Genomic DNA, 10,013 nt, shown 5'->3' with positions numbered 1-10,013 from the left:
ATAGAAATTGGAGTGCCATCAGTCAGGAGGACATTATACGATGAAGGAAACGCAGAGCGGCGGTTGACTGAACTGGATCTCATTAGTGAAACTCGTGACAGGATGGCAGCTCAGTTGGAGGCCTATCAACAAAGAATGAGGTAGAACTATAACAGAAGAGTGATTCCTCGATTCTTTGGGGAAGGAGATCTGGTCTGGAAGTAAGTTAAGCCTGTGGGAGATGTGGCCAAGTTAGCACCGCAGTGGGATGGGCCTTACAAAGTTATCAAGAAATTGTCGTCTGGAGCTTATTATTTGCAGGATAATCAGGGCAAAAGGTTATATCAACCCTAGAGTGCTAACTACTTGTGACCTTACCGAGTTTAAAGAGTCATCTGAAGAAGAAGAAGCGGGGCTGACAAATGTTTGACAGATCGGGATAACAGGCCGGGGCTAAAAATAGATCAGACAGGGTGGTAAGAGGATATGTCAAAGAGGAAACAGTACATCTTAATATTTCTTTCAACAGCCTAAAAATTTTTAGCAAAGTTGACCTCAAGTGCAAATGGATGTGCATTGAGAAAAGAAATAAAGTCTCATAGGAAGTCTTTAAGTTATGTTATGTACAGGCAGTGAATAAGAATCATTTGAAAGGAGCAAAAATGTCGTCCGGAATCTCTTTAAGGATCCGGTCAATATCTAAAAACTCAGCGAGAGGAGCTGATTTTAAGTAATCCTGTTCGTAAAGTTGTCACATAGCCCCAGCCGCACCATATACAACAGATGTGGAGAAGCGTTGTCCTGCTTGTGTATAAAACTCTGGGGAACACAGGTACAAGTCGCGGCTCTATTTGCAGCGATCATTCTCCCCTTCCTTATAAATAGTCAGGGCTGTAGATACTCCTTCAACTGTAGCTCGGGTCTGGGCCAGTTCAGTCCGGGCTACCAGAAGTTCTGCCCCTTGAGACGTTAGTTGGGCCGCCTGGGATTTTAATTTCTTGTCCTGCTCCTGTGCTAAAGTTTCGGCAGCCCGCAGCTTCTGGGTCAATTGATCAATAGCTCGTTGATGCTCCAAAGCTTGTTGATCCATGCGTTGCTGGTGCACGACATCGACTTGGCTTTTTTCTTCTTGAAGAATCTTAAGCTTATGGTTAGTATGAGCCAAGGATACTTCCAGATGGTTCTTCTTTTTGGTTAGATCCTTTATTTCGGCTCTCAAGGCATGACTAGCCTGCTTAGGGTCCATCAATTGAAGCTCCAATTCTGTTACCCTGTCTCACAGCATCTTATTTTGATGATGAACAACATGAAAGGACTGGTTTACTATCAGGGACTCTACACAGGCCTGGGACATAAAGGAAACATCTGATAAGAATGGGGAGGATAATAGATGTGGTAATTAATCATAGAATCTTACCTTGATATACAACTCAGAGAATCTATCCATCTGGGCAGGGGGCGGCAAGAGTTCCATCTGATGCATACTTTCTTCCCACAAGGTGGCCAACGACCTTTCATTATCAAGAAGATGGTGGGAACATCTTGCCGTGACTGTAACCCAGCCTCAGAGGGAGCAGCGGTACAATAATAGTGATGAATAGGTGGTGGAGGCTGTGAGGGTCCTGCAGTTGATCCAGAAGGCCCAGCAGCTGACCCAGAAGGAGCTGAAGGGGGCACATGAGAAGGCTCTTGCGGCGATGTAACTGGTGAAGGGCAATGTGATGGGCCAGCTTCACTGCTCTGATGCTGTTGCGAGGTGGAAGGTTGAGCTGGCGGGGGCTCAAATGGAAGCGCGGATGGAGCAGGGGGAACATCTGCCTGGCTCGGGACAGGAGTCGAGTTTGCAATAGGAGGCGAAGGAGAAGTGGTGGTTGCAGTAGGAGGCAGAGGAGGAATAGTGGAAGGGCTCGAGTCTAGTATGGGATCAGGGGCCCTGCAGCGAAGTCTCTGAGCCAATAGCTGGTCATCTGAATCAGATTCATCGGAAGGTAGTCGAACCCTACGCCGAGAAGAAGAAGGGGCATCCCGGCTCAGGCGATCGTTCACAGAACGTGCTTAACAGGCCGCTCGGGAAGCTTCTCTGAAGGCAGGGCTGGCGTAAGGTACGTTGGCTGATCTTCGACCAAGGCCCCGACCAGGGATATAAGTAGTTCGGGGAGGATTGATTGATTGAAGAGCATCGGGGTGAGGGGCTGGGCTGTAGGTGGAGCCCTGAGACGAACAGGGGCGGCAGGCCAGGATGGACGGGCAGTCCTGGGATGAACGGGACGAGCGAAAGAGGCAGGTCGGACATTAGATGCGGCTCGGCGAGGAAGATGGGGTCGAGGATTTGCAGGGGAAGCCGCACCGACAGAGGTCGAAGACGAGTAGGGGAGCGATCTTCTTTCTAAAATAACTCGATGGCGCCTCATTATCTCCATGTCACTTATAGGAAGAGGTTGAACTTCCAAAGCACGAGTTAAGACCTCAGCTGTACAAGATAGAGTACGAGGTCAGCTATAGTAAGAAAAATAAAATGCATAAAGTTAGAAGAGAACTAAAAGAGAAGCTTACCCAAGGAATGAGGCGTCTCAGGAGTAAGATAGCTCAGGCGAAAATAGGATAGTACTTCCTCATATAATAAACGCGTCAAGTTCAGCTGCCATCCTGCCAAGCGAGAGGAAGCCTCTATATAGGATGTATCCAGATGGAAATCCCCTAGTGGCGGGCTCGGGGGAAGTGATGATTGTCATTGCAGGGGCCACTCTACCTCATGGGAAATTGAATGAAAAAGAATTTGCTTCCTCTAGTTCGACTCAGAAGGTTGCAGAGGTGAGAAAAAAGCAGTTCGAAGACGAGGTTGAAATCGGAATGTGCCTTCTTCCTAGTGTCGAAGGGTGAAAAAGCAGTGGAACAAAGGCGCAGACCAGGAAAGCTCGCAGACGTCGCAGAGCACTACAAATCCACAGAGGATCCTTATAGAATTCGGCGTTAGTTGTCCCAAGGGAATTTTAAAATGGCGGCACACGTCAGAAAAGAAGGGGTGAAGAGGAAGACGAAGGCCAACCACGAATTGTTCTTTAAAGAAGGTGCAATATCCCTCGGGAGGAGCAAAAAATTAGTGTATGCCGGTGGGGATGATCACATGTGCGTTATCCCCGACTCCATAGGTATATCGCAGATCATCTCGGTCTATTTCGTCGAAAGTGGACGAGCTAGGAAAGAGTATCGCCGCTAGAGAGGACAGATATAAGGAAGATGCCATGCGAAAAGAAACAAAAAGAGAAAAGATCAAGTGGGAAGCTATCGACGCAAAAACTGAGATTCGGGAGCAGCGATGGATTTAGGGGGGAAAAGGAGAAGTTGAGGAAGAGATGGCATGTAGAAGAGAGGGGAAAGTATTTATAGCCACTAGGCAGAGGGGCAATTTAGTCAGATATCATCCATCGGTCCACAATAATTGGCGGGAACAAAGAGGTCCGATGGATCTTCCTTGAAAATAACGCCTAAGGGTATATTTGGAAAAGTGTCGACGTAAAGTACGAGGAGACGGATTTCGGGAGAAGACGCAACAGTTATATGGAAAAGTGTCCTCGCTTTCCCGGTCTGGTCTTAATCCTCGATTTCCTGCTCAGGAATTATACTGACCTAGATTACGGTGGAAAGAGCAGACTAGGGTGTTCGGCTGAGCCAGGGCAGTCAGTAGAGAAAGACAAGTTAAACAGGTCAGGATAGAAAACGCAGACCGGAGCGATTTGCTAAATCAAACTAAGCTAAGCGGTCAGCGGAAAAAAGCAAGGAAAATAGGTCGAGGTAAAAAAGGGAATCCCGACCAGGACCAAATAAAACTTGAACCAGAAGGTCAAAGCACACGTTCATATTGCCACGGTTCATATCGGTCGGGAAATATACGAGGCAACGGATAAAAAGCTAATGAGTTAAGGAAAAATCGAAAACCAGCAGTCATGTCATATCATAAGAGGGTTAACATATTGTAAGAAGGTTAACAGTCCAAGGTAAAGACAAATCCGAAATTACAAAGTAAATAGTTTGAACGAAAGTTTGGCAGCTTCATTTTTACATTAAAGTTCAGCATACATTGCCACATCAAGGCTCAGTATCAGTAGGAGGTTCAGGGAGGAGGAATAAGTCGTCGTCATCTTTGAAGGAAGGAAGTGACCCGGCCGGAAGTTCGTTCATCAGGCGAGCAGTGTCTAAGAAATCTTCTGATGGGGCAGCGCAAAGTAGATCCTGCTCAAACATTTGACAAACCCCGCCGACCGCGCCACAGCATAGCATAAGATTCATCAGACCCCCAAGCTTCCGCAAGAAGAAAGGAGAGGTGACGTAGGATCGCCTGTAGGCTCTTAGATGCTCTGCTTCACCTGCCTGATAATCTGCCAGCTCTGCCCGGGCCTTCTCCGCATCGGTTTGAGCTGCAGCTAAAGCCGTTTGACCCTGGGAAGCAGTCTCTTGTGCCTTCAAAAGATCGGCCTGCACTGACTTGAGGGTTGCTTGGCTGGCTTCCCAGCGACTTTGAATGGCCTTTTCCCGGTCGGCACTGGAGGTGAGCTGACCCTGAACATCTGTTAAACTTTTCTGAAGATTCTCTTGGGTTTTTTGCAGACTCTTCAGATTGGAGGATAGGGTGGTCAACCGGGCGTCCTTCTCATCCAATTCAACTACTAGCGAACGACGTCATTCTACCTCAGAAGCCAGTTTAGACTCGCTGGTTTTCAGAGAGGCCTCCAAGGTCTTTATCTTGTCAAAAGCGGAATGGGAGATGTTTCGGACAGACTCTACAGACTCCCCGATCAGCCGAAGATAGCCCGCCAGATCACCGGGCGTGGGGTTGAATGGATCGCGTCGAGTAAGCGGCAACTCCACCTCATGAAGATAAGCCTTCAACACTTCATTCTCCCTCTGTAAGTTGGTGGCGTGTTGAATTGCACTGAGGCCGGCAGAACAAGCTTGCAGGTAGCATAGAAGGAAAAGTTATAAGAAATTCCTGGGGAGGAGCCCTGATAAGAGAAAATTCATAGAAACTAGTTGGCGGGAAACTTGGTCCATCCCTTCCATCGATGGATTGTTCCAAAATTTCCGATTGCCTGCCCTCCAGGACGTGGCTAACTTGCCCTGTAACTCAACCAGGCTGACAGCAGAACGAGTATCTTCCACAGCTTCTTCGGCGTTATCAGGCTCTGTGGAGGGCAGGCACCAAGAGGCGGTGAAGGTATAATTTTTGGAGATCTTTCCCCGGGACCGAGAGGTGGAAGCCGGAGCGGCTGCAGGAAGCGAGGCGGACACAGTTTCAGAGCTCCCGGGCTGGTCCATTATGGGAAAGGGGAGTTGCCCGGGAGAGAAGGCCTGAGCGGGAAGAATAGCCTACTCGGAAGTTAGAACCCGCCCGGGTGTCGAGGTCGATACTTCGAGTGACAGAACGAGAACCTCTGGTCCCTGAACAATCTCCTAGTCGGGTCCCATAGTAATCTCCTGGTTGGGAGTAACAACTCTGTCCGCTGAAGATTGAGAAGTTGCGGCTGAGCGACGGCTAGAAGGAAGAGGTGGAGGATATGCCTAAATCGTTGGAGTAACCCTCTTCCTTTTGCGCTGGAGCCGTAGACGTTTGGCTGGCGGGGGAGACACGGCTCGCTCTCCCTCGGCCTGCTCCAAGGTGGCAAAATCTTCCGCAGGAGCGACATCCAGGGGAAGAGTCGGGGAGGCTTCATCCCGGGCTGGCGCAGGTGGGGCAAATTGTGAAGCGGAAGGGACCGACTGTCAAGCAGAAGGAGTAGATTGGGATGAAGCAGCCAAGCCCTGTTTCAACTCCGCACTCACGACTTTCAAAACAGTAATAGATTGGTATTTTAGGTTTGAGGAATAGGCACGAAGCATAGCGGCCTCTGCAAAGTAAAAGAAAAATACCTCAGTTAGCGAATAGCAGCAAGAAGGAAAACGGGGTCTTACGTAACGGAGCCCCTATCTCTGCCTGAACTAGGCTGAGCCCGAAAGAGTACAAAAAGCCTTCCAACAGTATTATAGACAAGAGAATGCTCACGCCTTGAAGTTTTTCTGAAACGACGTCGCAGGAAGACTGATGCTGATGTACAGGGAGGTTGGAAGGGAGGTCAGAACGTCATTGGGGCTTATAAAGGAGGTGGGGAGACGAAGGTAGTCGAAGAGCTCAAGGCAACGACAACGGACTGCCTTTAGGGCTTATAAAGGAGGTTTTCCTAGGGAATATCGAAAGATGGGTCGAGTATCTTTCTAGGTAAGGTGCCCAGGGTTGTCTGATCACGGAGTGACCACGGAACGACATGCCCTTATGGGAAGGCATGTACAAAAAGGATTGGAGTCTACGACATCATATGGCGTAAGTAATAAAGGCATGGGACAGGTGCCGCCTCCCTAGGAAGCGTATTAATGATGGACGTAATAAGGAAATCATGAGATGAAGCGGGCGTACGAAAAACGTCTTCTATGCGATCTTCTTGGGAAACGACGAAGAAAAGTGGCGGGAAATAAATTTGAATGTGGCGAGGCCACAAGGCATCATTTTCCCAAGGGCAGAGTAAGATTTTAATATTTTTATCTGCACAATATAGCTGATACTGTATATCTCTTGCCTACAGAAGAAGTAGAAGCAGTCTCTTCAAGTAATCCCTGGTCGGGAAATCACCCCCAGGTCGGCAACATCTATCATGGTCGGGAAATCACCCCCGGGTTGGCAACATCTATCTTGGTTGGGCAAGTACCCCCAGGTCGGCAACATCTATCCTGGTCGAGAAATCACCCCCAGGTCGGCAACATCTACCCTGGTCAGGAAATCACCCCCAGGTCGACAACATCTATCCTAGTTGGGCAAGTACCCCCAGGTCAGCAACAACTATCCTGGTTGGGCAAGTACCCCCAGGTCAGTAACATGTATTTCCAAACGGGTTTTCATAAGAATTCCCGGTCGGTTGTCCCAGACTCTCGCCTCAGTGCGAGTTATAAGTGAGCAAGGCTCTCACGCTCAACGACCTTCCAGGTCGGCTGTCCCAAACTCTCGCCCCAGTACGAGTTATAAGTGAGCAAAGGTCTCACGCTCAATGACCTTCCTGGTCGGCTGTCCCAGACTCTCACCTCAGTGCGAGTTATAAGTGAGCAAGGCTCTCACGCCCAACGACCTTCCAGGTCGGCTGTCCCAGACTCTCGCCCCAGTGCAAGTTATAAGTGAGCAAGGCTCTCACGCCCAACGACCTTCCAAGTCGGCTGTCCCAGACTCTCACCCCAGTGCAAGTTATAAGTGAGCAAGGCTCTCACGCCCAACGACCTTCCAGGTCGGATGTCCCAGACTCTCGCCCCAGTGCGAGTTATAAGTGAGCAAGGCTCTCACGTCCAACGACCTTCCAGGTCGGCTGTCCCAAACTCTCGCCCCAGTGCGAGTTATAATTGAGCAAGACTCTCACGCCCAACGACCTTACCGGTCAGTTGTCCCAGACTCTCACCCAAGTGCGAGTTATAAGTGAGTAAGGCTCTCACGCCCAACGACCTTCCAGGTCGGCTGTCCCAGACACTCGCCCCAGTGCGAGTTATAAGTGAGTAAGGCTCTCACGCCCAACGACCTTCCCGGTCGGTTGTCCCAGACTCTCGCCCCAGTGCGAGTTATAAGTGAGTAAGACTCTCACGCCCAACGACCTTCCCGGTCGGTTGTCCCAGACTCTCGCCCCAGTGCGAGTTATAAGTGAGCAAGGCTCTCACACCCAACGACCTTACCGGTCGGTTGTCCCAGACTCTCACCCTAGTGCGAGTTATAAGTGAGCAAGACTCTCACGCCCAACGACCTTCTAGGTCGGCTGTCCCAGACTCTCACCCCAGTGCGAGTTATAAGTGAGCAAAGCTCTCACGCCCAACGACCTTCTCGGTCGGCTGTCTCAGACTCTCGCCCCAGTGCGAGTTATAAGTGAGCAAGGCTTTCACGCCCAACAACCTTACCGGTCGGCTGTCCCAGACTCTCACCCCAGTGCGAGTTATAAGTGAGTAAGGCCCTCACGCCCAACGACCTTCCAGGTCGGCTGTCCCAGACTCTATCCCTAGTGCGAGTTATAAGTGAGCAAGGCTCTCACGCCCAATGACCTTAAAGGTCGGCTGTCCCAAACTCTCGCCCTATTGTGAGTTATAAGTGAGCAAGGCTCTCACACCCAATGACCTTCCAGGTCGGCTATCCCAGACTCTCGCCCTAGTGCGAGTTATAAGTGAGTAAGGCTCTCATGCCCAACGACCTTCCAGGTCGCCTGTCCCAGACTCTCGCCCTAGTGCGAGTTATAAGTGAGCAAGGCTCTCACGCCCAATGACCTTCCCGGTCGGCTGTCCCAGACTCTCGCCTCACTGCGAGTTATAAGTGAGCAAGACTCTCACGCCCAACAACTTTCCAGGTCGACTATCCCAGACTCTCGCCCCAATGCGAGTTATAAGTGAGTAAGGCTCTCACGCCCAACGACCTTCCAGGTAGGCTGTCCCAGACTCTCGCCCCAATGCGAGTTATAAGTGAGCAAGGCTCTCACGCCCAACGACCTTTCAGGTCGGCTATCCCAAACTCTCGCCCTAATGCGAGTTATAAATGAGCAAGGCTCTCACGCCCAATGACCTTTCAGGTCGACTATCCCAGACTCTCGCCTAAGTGCGAGTTATAAGTGAGCAAGGGTCTCACGCCCAACGACCTTCCAGGTCGGTTGTCCCAGACTCTCGCCTCAGTGCGAGTTATAAGTGAGCAAGGCTCTCACGCCTAATGACCTTACCGGTCGACTGTCCCAGACTCTCGCCTCAGTGTGAGTTATAAGTGAGCAAGGCTCTCATGCCCAACGACCTTCCAGGTCGGCTGTCCCAGACTCTCACCCCAGTGTGAGTTATAAGTGAGCAAGGCTCTCACGCCCAACGACCTTACCGGTCGGTTGTCCCAGACTCTCGTCCCAGTGCGAGTTATAAGTGAGCAAGGCTCTCACGCCCAACGACCTTCCCGATCGATGCATGGATTTTCTCGGTCAACATTCTTTATATTCGCCGAAGCAAAATGCAGCAAGCAAGTTCTCGTGCCTGACTGGTCATTAAGCCATATTTCAAGGGTTTTGCTAAGTATGGAATTTTGCAGGCACATTCTCGGGTCGCAGGCACATCCTCAAGTGTCTCAATTACCCTGGCTGGGCGCCCATATGTTATGAGGTAAGAGGAAGAGGGGGTAAGCGAGTTATCTTTGTTATTTTTATTAGAAATACCAAGAAAAATGCAGGTGCTTTATAGAAACATATCAACATCAGAACCAAAGGACAGGGGACTAAATCCTGAACGAAATCCAAAAAGCATGAGTTATTTCAATAACAAGAACATTTTTTAAGGGTTTAAATTGTTGCCAGATCCAGAAGCTTGATCTTTTCTAGCCAGATGAGCTTGAGCTTTAGCTAGATCTTCTTTAATAAGATCGATGCCGTGCTTCAGTTGCCCAATAGTTTCATCTTTAATCCTTCCTTCCTCCTTCAGGAGAGTCACCTCGTCCTCGTGTTTCATCTTCAAATAGACAATATAGTGAACCTGGCTCTAGAAGTCCGATTGAGCCTTCAGCTTGAGAGCGATTTCGGCTCGGGTTCTGGATTTGGCGGCCAGCCAGAGGCTTTCCATTTCATGAGTAAGGGACGCTTGAAAATCTTTGCTCGCAGTCATCTCCTGCAGGATTTCTTCCTTTTGAGCTAGTAACTCTCTCAAATGGGCAATCTGCTGAAGTGAGGCTTCCTCTTTCTGAGCCAATAACTCCATCAGATGGGTGATTTGCTGAAGCAAAGAAGCAAGTTTTCTGGGTTTTGTGGTAGGTTCCATGGAGACGAGATATTTTATTAACAGAAGGATAACTAGAGGCAAGAAGGAGACGGGCATGTGCGGACCTTTTATAAGGAAGAAGAAGGTGAAGGGATTTCCTCGGAACTTGAGTGGACGCTTGGAAAACAGTGTGACATTTATTGGAAAAGAACATGCTCGGAAGTTGAGGAGTCAACATGCACACAGAGTGAGCCCGGTTATCTCCT

The 10,013-nt window shown here is 49.6% G+C and overlaps 1 protein-coding gene across 1 annotated transcript; it reads right to left on the bottom strand.

Annotated features, from left to right (window-relative positions):
• Positions 1-826: 826 nt before the first annotated feature.
• Positions 827-2,399, bottom strand: LOC121991258 (formin-like protein 13). The gene is made up of 3 exons (XM_042545266.1): positions 2,026-2,399; positions 1,397-1,912; positions 827-1,250 (listed from the first exon to the last, which is right to left on the bottom strand). The coding sequence occupies exons 1-3, from the start codon at positions 2,397-2,399 to the stop codon at positions 827-829; spliced, it is 1,314 nt and encodes a 437-aa protein (XP_042401200.1).
• Between the last annotated feature and the right edge of the window lie 7,614 nt (positions 2,400-10,013).

Source organism: Zingiber officinale, chromosome 6B (assembly GCF_018446385.1).
Source record: "Zingiber officinale cultivar Zhangliang chromosome 6B, Zo_v1.1, whole genome shotgun sequence".
NCBI lineage: Eukaryota > Viridiplantae > Streptophyta > Magnoliopsida > Zingiberales > Zingiberaceae > Zingiber > Zingiber officinale.
This window is presented reverse-complemented; position numbering and strand designations above follow the sequence as displayed.

Excerpts from the sequence above, each read along its gene's own strand:
- LOC121991258 (XM_042545266.1), bottom strand. The coding sequence starts at position 2,399 with ATGGAGATAATGAGGCGCCATCGAGTTATTTTAGAAAGAAGATCGCTC. Across the intron at positions 1,913-2,025 it reads CGGCCTGTTAAGCACGTTCT|GGCCCCTGATCCCATACTAG; the intron begins GTGAACGATCGC and ends ACTTCGCTGCAG. Across the intron at positions 1,251-1,396 it reads TCTCTGAGTTGTATATCAAG|GGTAACAGAATTGGAGCTTC; the intron begins GTAAGATTCTAT and ends GCTGTGAGACAG.